Source organism: Odontesthes bonariensis, chromosome 1 (genome assembly GCF_027942865.1).
Source record: "Odontesthes bonariensis isolate fOdoBon6 chromosome 1, fOdoBon6.hap1, whole genome shotgun sequence".
Lineage (NCBI taxonomy): Eukaryota > Metazoa > Chordata > Actinopteri > Atheriniformes > Atherinopsidae > Odontesthes > Odontesthes bonariensis.
This window is the reverse complement of record NC_134506.1, coordinates 31,164,415-31,179,101: the sequence shown is the minus strand read 5'-3', so window position 1 is coordinate 31,179,101 and position 14,687 is coordinate 31,164,415. Positions and strand designations below refer to the sequence as shown.

Genomic DNA, 14,687 nt, shown 5'->3' with positions numbered 1-14,687 from the left:
ATTCGCGAATGTTACTCTCTCGGGCTGACAAATGTAAACAGTGTGAGAAATCGATTTTGGGGAACATGTACCAGGGAAAATAGTAAATTTGAAACTTTCCGGCGTTTTCCTTTAATGTCTCCACTGCCCTCATGTCAAGCGTGTACGCCACACATCTGACCAATCACACGCAGCTTTCAATTAATAAGGTGACGGGAAAACACTGGGAAAAAAAATGTGTCCACATGTTTTCCTCTGCTGTCCTCATGTCAAGCGTGTGCTCCACACATTTTGACCAATCACACATAGCTTTCAATTAATAAGATGGCAGGAAAACGCTGTATAGAATGCATCGGCAGGTGTTAATAGACACTCACTCACATAACAGCGGTCGAAGCACGCACAGCAGGAAGAAGAGGAGTGAGAACACTAGGCCTAAGTGTGCAAAATGAGCGGAAGAAAAAGAAGCAAGATTTGGACGCATTTTAATGCAACAACGAGCTCCAGGGCAGAGTGCAGACTCTGCAAAGCCAGCATTTAATACAAAGCAGGCTCAACCACCAATTTACACAGGCACATGCGAACGTCACACTCAGCGGTACTGCTGGAGGAGTCGCGACCAAGCGAACCTTCTGGTGCATCAACCTCAACTACATCTTCGGCTGCCAGGGCATCAACCTCCACTACATCTTCGGCTGCTGCCACAATGCCTGCCCCCATCCCTACAACCCAGCCTGGACCCCACCCTCCAGCATCAACATCCCAGAGCACAATGAGGCAGTTCCTACAGAAGTCCCTAACCCCCGCCCGACAGAACACAATTGATGAGGAGCTTGCTAAGATGGTGGCACAAGATTTCCAGCCCTTTTCCATAGTAGAGGACGTTGGATTTAGGGCTTACAGCTATGGCCTCAACCCCATGTATGCCCTCCCCAGCCGAAAAACCCTGTCTCAAAAAATCATCCCAGGCCTATATGAGGCAGCACGGGCATCGCTGCAAGAAAGGGTGAAGAGAGCCCCCGCAGTGTGCTTGACTACGGACTGTTGGACATCCCGCGCCACCACATCATTCATGTCTGTCACCTGCCACTTCGTGGAGAATTATAGAATGGCATCATCTCTGCTGGACTGCTTCGAGTTTAGCGACAGACACACATCGGAAAATCTGGCGGAAGAGCTCCTCCGTGTGGCAAGAGAGTGGGGGGTGGATCAGAAAGTTGTATGCTGCGTCTCAGACCACGCAGCAAACATAACAAGAGCCATCCAGCTGCTGAAATGGACACACCATCCCTGCCTGGCACATACCATTAACCTTTTTGTAAGAAGTGCTCTGAGGGCAATGAAGGCCACTGTGGACAAAGTAAAGGCAATAGTGGAATTCTTCCACCGAAGCACAACAGCCACTCAAAAGTTGAAATCCACCCAGCGGCAAATGTCGATGGCAGAGCTTAAGCTAAAACAGGAGTGTGTCACCCGCTGGAACTCTACATTCCACATGATCCAGCGAATGCTTGAGTCGAAGGATGCCGTTATCGCAACATTGGCCGTCATCAACGCATCTGTGGTTCCTCTAAGCCAAGAGGAGTGGGAGGCTCTGAAAGAGGCCTGCAGTGTCCTGGAGCCCTTCGACCAGGGCACAGTGGAGATCAGCGCAGAGGTAGGCATACAGTGTTCAACTATTATCACATTGAACTTTAACCCTCTAACCGCCAAAGTCGCAGAATTGCGACATGACGTCAGCATAAACAAAACAGTCTGTAGATAAAATAAACGGGCTTTAAGGTGTTCAGTCCTCCTACCACTAGTTGGCAAACATGTTACCCTTTCAAACAAGACCAAGCTCACGTCATTTTGTAGTCATTTTGTAGTTCACAGTGTCTATAAAAAGCAGTGCAAAAAGCAACGAGAGCTCAGACACGGAAGCAGTTATTCAGAGCTTTTCTGTTGAGACGTGCGAGTCGAATTTTTATTGTCAGCGAACTATTACTGAGTTTTTACACCATGGCTTGTAAGAACTTGAACCGTGCGGAAGTATTGAGCATGCTATTTGCCGATTCCGACTCCGAAGGAGAGTTTTTACCTCGTGAGGAGGAGGATCGGACGCTCACTCATGCTTCCCACGGTGAAACTTCCGAAGGCAATGGTGCCGGCATGTGACGCGAGGCTGTTCTCCAAGCACACACACACACACACTCCAACTCATTCGCTGCCGTTATCCAACCTCAATGTAGTGGGTGGTAGTGGGGAACGCAGGTCGCAGTGTCCGTAGAGGTGTTGGTCGAGGAATCAGGGGTGGGAGAAGTGGGTCTGGTATCTCTAGCATGCGCTCTCTCCACCCAGCCCCCGGTGGTGCGGCTAGCCGCGGTGCGCCTATCCGCCAGCGCAATGATCCTGACATCGGATCACACAATGTTCAAGCACAAACACATACATACTCCTTCTGTCCCTTTCTCTGGCTTTTACGGGGTGGGTGGCTGTGGCGAGTGTGGCCGTAGTGTCCGTAGGAGAGGTGTTGGTCGTGGCAGCAGGGGAGTGAGAGGCCGTAGCATTAGCCGTCCAGTGGGTGGCACCGCGGCGAGTAGCCGCTGCACTCCTCATGTGCGTGGAAAGGGGAGACGACATGTTGGCAGAGATGTCACCGATGATAGTGGCTGGGTATACATGGACTCGTATTATACCTCGCCTGCCATTGCTAATGAACTGGCAGGGGCAGACACTGGTTTGTGTGGCACAGTGAACTGTGCAATGCGGGGCATGCCCAGGTGCCTCAGAAGGACAGAGTTGTCTCTGAGAAAGGGGGATGACCCAGTCTTTATGAGGAAGGGCAAACTCCTGGCTTGTGCTTGGCATGGAACGAAGCGCCTGACTATGCTGTCATCTGTTCACGGAAATACATGTGTGCGCAAGCGTATAAGAACTAAGCAGAGCGACACTGGTTTCCGTGACAATTCAATGTCTTCCACTTCTTGCATGTGTTTTCCTACCCTATGGTAATGATGACAGTATTTTACCACTTTCTCCTGTTTTATTGTTGGTTTCCTCCTTATGAATGATGGTAAAAGACAGAAAAATGAAAATAAGTTCAAACATCAAGTCAATATCCACCATTTCCTGAAAAAATATAGGCAACTTTTTGCATGCGTTTTCCTACTATATGGTAATGATGATATAGTAATATTTTACTACATTATTCTGTTTTATTGTTGCTTTCAGTAGGCATCTATCTTTAACCCCCTTTCAGCCACCAGCTTTTGAAATATTAATGTCAAAATCCAGTATTTTCAAAAAACAATCTTGGCGCCTAAAGGGTTAATATTACTATAGGCCTAATAGGCTATTAAACTTTGTTAATGTTATGTCATCGTATTTTTTTATTTTTGAAATTATTTATTTGACAATCAGGTTTAGAAATGGCTGAAAATAATACTACAAATAGCCTAAATTAAATTATTAGTAGCATATGTAGGCCTAAAGCAATTTAGAAATGAAACTTAAAATAATATTGTTGAATAGTTAGGCCTAGGCCCCTATATAAATAAATATTATATAGCCTAAAATATATTTTGATGTTTCTTTTTTTTAGGTATGTTACCGCCTCCAAAATGCTGATACTGTGCAGGGGTCTTCAGAGAGTGACAGCTGAGAACCAGAGCAGAGTAACCACAGAGAGCGTGAAGGAGTTGGTGAATTCTCTCTGTTCTAGCATGGACAAAAAATTCCACCGGATGGAGTACAACACAATTCTGTCCGAAACCACCATCCTCGACCCCCGTTTCAAAAAGGTGGCCTTTAATGACAACCGGGCAGTCGACGAAGCTCTCAACAGAATAACTACAGCAGCATCAAGATGTGAGGAGTCATCTCAACTGCAAGGGGGTCATGAAGGAGAGGAGGGAGCAGCCGCGCGTGAGCTGGAGGAGCCGCAAGCATCGGCTGTGTGGAGATTGTTTGAGGAGCGGGCAAGCGGAGACACTGCAACCAGGAACCCGACAGCGGATGCAATTCTGGAGGTGAGGTCCTACCTGGAGGAGCCTCTTTTCCAACGCAGTGCCGACCCACTGAGCTGGTGGGAGACAAAGGCACTGATTTACCCACAGCTCACTCGCGTGATGGAACGCAGACTTTGCATAGTGGCAACATCCGTCCCCTCGGAGAGGATCTTCTCCAAAACTGGACAGATTATTACTGAGAGAAGAAATAGGATCAGCCCCGACAAGCTAAGGCACCTTGTTTTTCTCAACGCAAATCTGCCTATGTCTTAGTGAGTTCAGTGAGTTCTTCATAGTTCAAAACTTGTGTTAACATGTTTTTTTTTTTATGCTTTTATAGCACTGTAGGCCTAGTGATATTTGTATTATGGTGCATTTTTCACTGCACGAAAAGAGGGATTTGTGTCACTGTGGACGGCAGTGAACATCCGCGAATTTGCCTAATTTTCGGACGCACCTGGGTGCTTGCAGGCAGACAAACTTTAAGTTTGTTGAGCGAGAAAATCGTCGGAAACGAACCCGACTCGCGGCAGGCTCTCACAGCGGGGTGCTAATGGCTCAGCGATTAGCACCCCGCTGTGAGAGTGCCTGGACCTCTCACTGGCCTCGCTGGTATTGGACGAAAAAGGCACGTGATTACATAAAAAAGCTCCTGTAAAGCTGTCCGCCCATTGGCCAATAAGGTTAATATATGCATACTTTATATGGGCATATCATTCAGCAATTATGATTAATAATTGTGATTATGATTACTAATATTCCTGGGATGTTTGTGTACTTCATATCAGGGTTCCCGCGGGGTCTTAAAAAGTCTTAAAAGCATTGAATTTATGAATTTGGAAATAATACCTTAAAAAGACTTGAAAAAGTATTGAATTTTGAAATCTGGGTCTTAAAATTTGTGCAGTAATTTCTCCGTATCGCATTCTCCTCAAACGTTTCATTTGTCAACTAGGCTACTATTATTTTGAAAAGCCTAAATAACGTAGCCTAAAATGAAGAGTGGCGGAACCAATCATTGAGAACGCTACCGAGTCCGAGCACATCACATTGCTACAGCACTGACACAGACCACAGCAACAAGCCAAGCAGAAGCGTGAAAAATCAAGGCAAATCTCAGCAGAAAACCAGAAAGTTTAACTTACGCCGTTATGTTGTTTTTTAACATTTGTTTGCGTTTCCTTGCTTCCCATTTCTTGCTGGGATTATGGGGAAATGTAAATTTAATGAAGCGTGGCGCCACAAAGAATCATTTTGTCACTGGTTAAAACCAGTGGACAATAATGTATTCGAGGCTTTTTGCACAGTGTGCAAAAAGAGGATTCAGCTTGGTACTATGGGCTTGAAGGCTTTAGAGTCTCACGCCAAGTCCTCCAAGCACATGGAAAATATGAAAGCGAAGAATCAAACTCCTTCCATCGCTGGGGTGTTTCAACCGGCCAACGATAGCCAGTTAGCTTTAAATGTATCTGAGCTAGCAGCTGACGTTAACCAGCCAACTACTAGCACAGCCCCTCCAGTTACGACCATCACCGCAACTAGAGTAGATCTGCGCACAGCTTTTGGGTCCACACCAACCATGAAAGCAGAGGTGTTGTGGACTCTGAACACAATCGCCAAACACCATTCGTATAATGGAAACGAGGGTATTTCGGAATTGTTTAAATGCATGTTCCCCGATTCCGACATCGCTGCCACAATTACTTGTGGTCCCGACAAAACGGCGTACATAGCCAAGTTTGGTTTAGCTGTGTATATTAAAGAAGAACTGGTGTCCAAGGTCAACAAATCACCGTTCGTTCTTATGTTCGATGAGAGCCTCAACGAAACGACACATTTTTTTAGTTGATTTTCATTATTTATAGTTCTCTCTACTCCCCATATTCCCAGCATGGAATAAGTAGCTAGCTAACATAACTAATGTTAAAAAACAACTTAACTGTGTCAGTTAAACTTTTTTGTGGTCTGCTGAAATTTTCTTTGATTTTTCACACCTCTGTTTGGCTTGTTGTCTGTGCTGTGGTGTTGTAGCGTTTACTACTACTATGCTGCAATGTTTCATCAATGCTTTACACAGTCCACACTTTCATTTGTTTGATAAATAAATGAACAAATTAAAAAAAAAAAAGTTTTTCTTTGCCGGTAGGTCTGTGAAATAGGCCTCGAAATGGGTATTATTTTTTTTATAAATGGTCTTAAAAAGACTTAAATTTGACTTGAAGAAACCTGTAGGAACCCTGCATATATTCACGTCATTCTTATAAGCTGCACTATGACTAGGCTAATGCAGGCATGAATGACGTGAATCTATTGAGGAAATGAAAAAGGAAACTTTTTTTTTTTAAAGCGCTTTTATTGCCACACCACACAATGTACATAGCTTACATTGTAATAAGAACCATATTGATAATAAAGAATTGAAAACTATATACACACACACTGCTGTAGCCTACAATATACACAATAAGCCTCAACGCCGCCGTTTGGAATCCGCATTACTCCGGTCCCTGCAGGGTCTGCGGGAGTTGTCAGACGTCCTCATCCTGGATCAGAAGCTGGCTTCTGGGAGATGTTGCAATAACCAATAAATAATCAAAACATAGTCTATCCATGCACAGCATATTGACAACTTGTCTATAAAGTAACAAAAGTCATATTGACAGCGTATATGTTCTAACTCTCTTTCACTCTTCTGTGGTGAGACTGTGAGTATTTCGGGTTGGCTTCAAGATGCGCCTGTAGCACAGCACACAGGTCCGTCACGCAGCTAAAAACAACAAACAAGAGGAATGAATAAAATGACCAGTGCTTAAAAGTATCAGTGCCAGCCGTGGTAAAAGTCAGCGCCGCTCACCCTCAATAGTGTCCCCGTCTACCTCTCTGAAGTTCGGACTGTTTGACACCGCCTCCTTCAAGCGACTCGTTACATCCATATTGTGAGGTGACAGTAGCCTGTAAAAACAACAGTCCTATGGTTAATAAAAAAAACCTGCATTGACGTAACGTAACATCGGGTCCAACTCAACTAGATATTGGGAGAACATTCACTTATTCTTACCCTTGACCTGGATTATAATGCCACGATGAGTTATGCAGGCGGCGAACTGCTTCCTATAAATTGAAAACACGAAATACATTTTTTTAAATAAAGCAACTCACACTGGTTTTCACGTGATGGACACAATTAAGTTGAGTTTAGCCTAAAGCCACAGTCAATAACCTACTCTTACCGCGATTTTCGGATTCTGTATCCGCCTTCTCTTGGGGGTGCGCTCTTCAACTTCTCTGGAATGTAACTCCAGTCCGTTCTCGACGGCCATCTTGCCTCCAACCTAGCGAATCTCTGGTCGATTCCCTCCAGAACCCTCTCCACGACCGTATCCACAGTGCTGGCCACCATACGAGACATTCATAGCATTCAACAGGACTTTCATTTTATCTGCCTGTAAGCAAGTGAGTAAGTAAGTTTAATATACAGCACATTTAAAATCAGCGAGAACTGTCCCAAGTGCTGTACAGTGTCAACAAGACTAAAATTAAACAATCAAATGGTCATGTGCAAGTAGAAAAAAACACACAAACCTGTAGACCCGCAGAGAGTTGCTGGGGAGTTGAAAGCAAGTCGTCTTCCAGCCATTGTATTCCGCAAACCAGGGCAGTTTTCACAGCACGGGACCTCAGCGATTTCTGTCTGCCTTTCTGCCGCCAGATCTGCTCCTTAAACTTTTTGTTTACACTGCACGACACAATGTTTCTCATACGTGATTGAACGAGAGCTTATGCGAGCCGTTAAGCTCCACCAATCATATGCGTATACGTCATTACACGGAATACTCGCGAGACAACCTCCCGTCCTTTTGCTATTTAATGTTGTCTGACCACAGCTGGCAATTTGCACTGTTTTGACACAAAAATGGACTCTGCAAGGACAAAGAAAAGACCTCGGCGATATTGTGACCATTGTGACACCGAATTAAGCCATACACAATAAAACACTGAGCGCACCACTGCACATTATGTATACAGGCCAGATTTCTATATTTTTATTTCTATATTTCTATTTTATTTAAGAAACCTTTTAGAATATTGCTGTTGCATGCTTATTTTCTCTTTATCTTATCTTTATTATTATACATTTGGACATCCAGTGCGGGCAACAAAGAAAAGAATTTCATTGTTCAGGGAAACACGTTTCTAACTGCACATATGACAATAAACCTTTGAATCCTTGAATCCTTGAATTTTGCCCACAAAAAGCGGTATTACAAAAGAGGTGTTTGGGAGAAAAAAAACCAGATATGCATCACCTGTCACCAGCAGACAGCGTGCACCTCTTCTTTTTCAAGACAACACAGCAACAAGCTTGGCTGGAGTTGGAGGTGATAGTGATGAACGTGTAGAAACAGGCCTGCCCACCCCCCACCTCACCTCACCCCACCCCACTTGAAAATGACTGTGGCAGCTCCTGACCTGATCACTGGCATTTACATATTAAAGGCTCTCCTAAGTAGGGGAGGGGAGGGGGGCATGGGGGAGCAGTTGCCAGGTCAATTTGCGACAACTTGGGCCAAGTTTTCACTTTTACCACCGCAAATGCAGGGGCTTAACGTATGCGGACATGTAAGGGGCCACATACATCCACAAATCCCTCTTTTCATGCAGTGTTTGTTGGTTTAATACTTTTTTTAATCCTTAATAGTTTTATTCTTTAATTTAATAGCACTGTAGGCCTATTTGATATTTGTATTCTGGTGCCTTTTTTTGTTATGTCTGCTTTAATAGGCTATTTATTACTGTTTAATTTATTTTAATTTATTTTTGTGGAAGTGGTGCTATCTTAATAATTGGTCATAATAAAAGTTCTATTTATAAAGCATTGTTATCCAGCATTTTCACTCATCATAAGTGCTTAAAAATGTCAATAATGAAACAAAATGTTGTAAAATTAGGTTAAATTTATTAATTAATTAATAACGTAAAAAATGTGTACGGGGAGCCGTTTGGGAGCCGAAAGAGCCGGCTCTCCACAGTAAGAAGAGCCGAAAGAGCCGAATCTCAAAATAGAGCCGAAAATCCCATCACTAATATTAGTCCAGTGCTCAGGTCTCTGCACTGGCTTCCTGTCGCTCAGAGAATAGACTTTAAAACAGCTCTGCTTGTGTACAAGTCTCTTCATGGTCAAGCGCCAAAGTACATCTCTGACATGTTAGAGCCATATGAACCAACTCGGGCTCTGAGAACCTCAGGGAGGGGTCTCCGGCTGGTGCCCAGAGTCAGGACTAAACAAGGTGAGGCTGCGTTTCAGTTTTATGCTCCTAAAATCTGGAACAGTCTTCCACAAGATGTGAGACAGGCCTCAACTCTGACAATGTTTAAATCCAGGCTGAAAACAGTTCTATTTAGCTGTGCATATGACACCTGAAAGTATTTTATCTGCACTCTTCACTTTTTAATTAATTAATGATTATTTTAATGGGTTTTAAATTTCTTTATTTTATTTTCTATTTATTTTTAATGATTTTATTGCCTTCTTGTGATTTTATGTAGCTGTGAAGCACTTTGAATTGCCCTGTGTATGAATTGTGCTCTATAAATAAAATTGCCTTGCCTTGCCTTATGGGATTGGCACCAAATTTATGCACTTTGAGGGGAATGACAACACTGTCCCCTAGTGGTCCTTCTTGGAACTGCAAGTTTATTTTAGTTTGATTATTATAAGCTATATTGGAATTTAAGGTGAGGCAGCAAAGTCCCTGAATGTTGTTGATACCCAGCCACTATGTGAATCCAAAAAGAAACTGACAGACTTCTTATTAATATGAAGGCTTTATTCAACTGCAGCCTGTGCTTCATAGACGTCATCTGATGATTTGGGTTGTTTTGCAGCCCGAGGACCTTGGCACCTTGCACCTTCTCTGTATATCACAGCATTCAAGAGTCAGATTTGAGGCCATCTGTCCGACAACTATAGCTTGGTTGAAATAGGGCCATGAGACAAATCTACAACAGAATGGTTAAAAAAGAAAAAATCCTGATGAACATTTCAGACTCTTGGGTCATTTGCTTGGAGCCCATTCTTAGCAGTTTTTTGTCTGGGTGAGTGGTCTTGCAAAAATGTTTAGATAAGTGTGAAAAAACATTAATGTGAATGCCAATATGCATGTTTTCCCAGCAGATCATTGCATTGTATCAAGATGAACAGTGTTACTTTACCTGTCAGTAGTTTGATTGTGTACGTTATAGTTTATGAGCATTCAGCTTCAGATATTCAGATATAACAGAGGTAGTTTTGGTAATTAGCTCCATCATTTTTGCATCATTATTCACAAAATCACGTGTGTTTTGTCATCTCTCTTATTTAGGAAATCAAGATTAAGTTGGATCAATTAATGCTCTTCTGGACAGCGCAGTATTGTGAGACATCCTGTTTTATTGTGGTGCTTACTGCTGTCGACCTCAGCCCAGTTAGATGATTGACAAGCCTCTGTAGCTCGTGGGCTAAGCCTATAAAGGCAGGTCTCGTTAATCTGTCTTCCTCCATCTACCAGCAGCAGGGGCACATCCGGGTGCTTGGTGTCTCCTTTTCTTATCCAATTGTTCATCTTTATGAATAAATATTGTTAGAGTCGTCATCTTAAACCCTGCTGTGGTGTCGACTGATATGTCCCGTTCTTGAGCTGGCTGTAACAACCGTTTATCCCACCCAGTGACAAAACATAAAGGCCAAGATGACAGGAATAGGACGAATATTAGCCACTTCTGGAAAGCTTTCACATATCTTGAGTGTAATTTTGGGGCATGTAAAAAGCAGATGATGAATTCATACAGCAAGGGAAACTGAATGATAAATGTTTCGAGGAAGTTGTGATTGGGAAAAAAAAAAATCAAGTTGGGTTGATACATGCACAGTTTGACTGAAATACAAAAAACAACACTCGTGCGTTGCTTTTTAATGTCTTTGATGTTTATTTACATAAGATACTTTTTCACAGTTGCTGTGACTTTTTTTTGTACATTTTCACATATGGCAACACAGTGAAAGTATTTCTACAGAGCAAAAGCACTAACTATCCTGTGGCCCATTCCTGAACAAGGAATTTTTTATATATATGGCCACAGTGGCCAACAATGAGTAATCTGTCATTTTACAGGTTAAGAAAATTGCACTTCTAGAAAAGAAAAGATGACAGTTTAAAGTTGCTCATTGCCCAAGAACAGGCGTCAATCTACAATAAGTGCTCCTACATTTTTGTCCGACTGTAGCACGTGTGATGAATGAGTTAATGCTCTGAACATAGAGGTGGCACATGGCAGCAGAGTCTGAGTGTGTGCTTACACTCTCTGAAAAGCAGAAATGAGCAAGTGCACACTAAACTAACCACTAAGACATCCCCACTCCAAGACTGCAGAATAATGTGACATCACTGAAAACAACAGCTCACCACAAAGCGCCAAAATGCACAGAGATGAGACAGAGAGACACAAGTAGACTGTCAGTGATTTGTTTGAAAACAACAACAAAAAATGTGCATAAGTTTCCTTGATTTACTTTCCAAAAAGACAGAATAAGGAAACAAATGACAAGCATCTGAGGTGGATATGCTGGCATGTACCTTTACAATTTTAGGTAAGATGGGGCACCTGAGTAGAGAAGAGACCGTTATTTCTATAAATGGCAGTCTGCACTGAGAGGTATGACCTGCATTAAGAGGATGTCCCTTTAAGCATTCTTCCTAAAAATAAAATCAAAAACTGACTCCAGTTACACAACAGAATGAGAGTTTATTCTGTTTTTGCTTTAAACTTTCTACTCATGCAGTGTAACAGTCAGTTCAGATTGCCTCCGTTGCCCCCTCTTCTCCTCATTTGCTGGCCTGTGACGGCAATGAACGAGAATTCACAATGAGGTAAAACGAAACATCAGTCCCATCCTCTGTGGAAAAACCTGGCTCGACAAACAACAGGATGCTTATGCCTATATGTTCTACTTGTTACAAAATCTGCAGTATCAAGAAACTGATCAGAATCAAACCAACAAGTTACCAACATGAGGTTTAGTAAAACCCTTAGAAAAAGAGGAATGAAAATATACACAAGTATCAAAGTAATTATCTTCTCTACAAAATGAGAGCATGAGATATATTTTCTTCCAAAAAAATCAGATTGTTCAAGCCAAGAAAAAGAAGGTGTACTAAAAAGTTACACATATTCAAATAGTGGTTAAACGTGTTAATAGAGCTCCTATAAGGAGAGCATACATCCTTTATGCTGGAGGCAATTGTTACGCTAATTTCACTGGCTGCTCAACACCCCATGATAACCCACCACTGCACTGAGACTAAAAAAAAAACAGCCCGATTAAAGTGAGATATCAGTGGAAACAAAAAGCACAAAACTCTTCCAACTAATACTTTACATCATGAACTACAACATCATGAAAGGATGTCTTTGCTTGGCTAACTCCAAAGCCCGAACCAGCACAGTTATTTTTTAAATTTTTCTTTTTTTTTTAAATGATAAGTATCTGTAAGAACAAGCAGAGCAGAGGATTTACTTTCTCCATTACCAAGCAAAAGAGCATCAACAAATAATATTTCAATGCAATAACAACAGCGGCAAAGGGAACAGCTGCTGTGAGCAAAGCGCAGCAGTTTGTAAATGGCTATGTTGGGTGAGAGAACGCTCTATAAATGATTTTGAAAAGATTGATTTTCAGCCATTGTGAGCTTGCTAAAAACACTACCTCAAGTCAATGTCATGATTAACAGATCTCGTCGCTGATCTTTGTCCACTTCACGATCATGGTCCGAGCAGCTTTGTAAAAAGCAGCTTAGTGTCAGTATCTGCTCATGCTGTAGGGATTAAAAAAAAAAAGCGAGGCCAGGGGTCCGGTTGAATTGGGCTTTTTGCTAAGGAAGGTTCATGACTGAGTGAAATGACCTGGACGTAGTATCAAAGAGGCAGCCAAGGTAAGAGCTGGCTGAATTCTACAGAACCAACACAAAGGAGCTTTAATACTTCCTTCAGCGTCTCCTTTTGCTCAGGCACACGGGATCACTTCCTTTATGAGAAGAGTTATTCCTTGCAGCCACAACATTCAAAGCAATGTTCTATTACTGTCATACAGGGGTAATAACTAGGTTGTATGTAAAGAATGTGAGGGCAAAAGTGTGTGTGAGCCACCTGTAACATTATGTTTCACCAAGGGACTTTTTCTCTACATTGTTTCATGACCAGCCTTGACAATGAAGATTTATTTTCGATTATAACTTATGAGAAACATGATTTCTCTTCCATGAAATTTGATACAATTGTGGAAATTAAAAAAGAACAGCTGTAGTTTCACGACTGCTGACCCATATCACAACTGAGCATAATTGTAGTCAGATGACGCTGACTTTTCCCCAAGACTTCACAAATTTCTCCTATCATCTTTTCTAAACCTCCTGATGTTTTCCAACACATTCAAGGAAAAGTGCTTGGTAAAAGGTGATGGGAGGTGATTTTTTTTTTTTAACTATTCAACCGTACCCCTGCCCTGGATGAAGCTTATCTGAGCAGCAAAACTCAGTTAGGGGTGTTAGCACTTCTCTTCTTTCAATTCCACGGCCAGTCATGGCCGAGAGAGGTAACGTATCTTGGAATGTTGTCAAGAATGTTTTTTTCTGGACTTGGGGCACGCTGTTAAAGATGAAGAAGGAGAGAAGAGTATTGGTAAAGATCCTGGGTCAACAATATACATGCTTAGATTTGGTGATTTGCTTTAGTTTATCCAGAGATCACATGACTATCAAACCACAAGGCAGAAAGCTGAGACTGTTTGCTCTAGTGAACATTGAAATTGTTCCCCCTGATTAGTGATATCACAGCAGGTGGTTGTACTTCCAGAAATTGGAACCTGCTCTGACAACTCTGATTGGGGCGCAAAAAAAGCTTAAATAAGTGTGAAGACTGCAGAAGCAGTTTTATTCCCATGTGAACTTGCTTTTGATTTTGTCTTTATGAACCCTTTAAGTGTGTTTTATCAAATAGGAGAGTGCAGAGCGGGCTTCGCATTTTTACTGTATTAAAGGGATAGTTCGCCTCTTTTGACATGAAGCTGTATGACATCCCATATTAGCAATATCATTTATGAACATTGACTTACCCCCCGCTGCGTCCTGTGAGCCGAGTTCCAGCTGAGTTTTGGCGTCCACGAAGGTAGTCCTGCTAGTTGGCTGGGGCTAGAAAAATAAAGCGTCTTGCTTCTCAAAACAATGTGCGTTCAAAAGAGTAATACATTTGCATCACAAAATCATTCTCGATGAAAAAGTCAGACCTCACATCGCTTGGCGCTATTTTTGCCTCCCTTGATATCAATGCATCAAGCCACCTAGCGATAGCCGCACCTGTTACGGTGTTTACTGCTCGGAAGCAGGGGACTGCTCGGTCTGCTCTTCGGTCTGCACAGTTTTACATTGGACGCATTGATATCAAGGGAGGCAAAAATAGCGCCAAGCGAAGTGAGGTCTGACTTTTTCATCGAGAACGATTTTGTGATGCAAATGTATTACTCTTTTGAACGCATATTGTTTTGAGAAGCAAAACGCTTTATTTTTTTGACCCCAGCCAACTAGCCGGACTACCTTCGTGGACGCCAAAACTCAGCTGGAACTCGGCTCACAGGACGCAGCAGGGGGTAAGTCAATGTTCATAAATGATATTGCTAATATGGGATGT

The 14,687-nt window shown here is 42.5% G+C and overlaps 1 protein-coding gene across 1 annotated transcript; it reads left to right on the top strand.

Annotated features, from left to right (window-relative positions):
• The first annotated feature begins 685 nt into the window (after nt 1-685).
• LOC142383751 (E3 SUMO-protein ligase ZBED1-like) lies at nt 686-4,241 on the top strand. The gene is made up of 3 exons (XM_075469456.1): nt 686-1,636; nt 2,320-2,390; nt 3,563-4,241. The coding sequence occupies exons 1-3, from the start codon at nt 686-688 to the stop codon at nt 4,239-4,241; spliced, it is 1,701 nt and encodes a 566-aa protein (XP_075325571.1).
• The last annotated feature ends 10,446 nt before the right edge of the window (nt 4,242-14,687 follow it).

What these genes read in the sequence shown, in the direction of transcription:
- LOC142383751 (XM_075469456.1), top strand. Translation starts at nt 686, where the DNA reads ATGCCTGCCCCCATCCCTACAACCCAGCCTGGACCCCACCCTCCAGCA. An exon ending in CAGTGGAGATCAGCGCAGAG is followed by an intron (nt 1,637 to 2,319) that starts GTAGGCATACAG and finishes CTCTCCACCCAG; the next exon opens with CCCCCGGTGGTGCGGCTAGC. An exon ending in CTGACATCGGATCACACAAT is followed by an intron (nt 2,391 to 3,562) that starts GTTCAAGCACAA and finishes TCTTTTTTTTAG; the next exon opens with GTATGTTACCGCCTCCAAAA.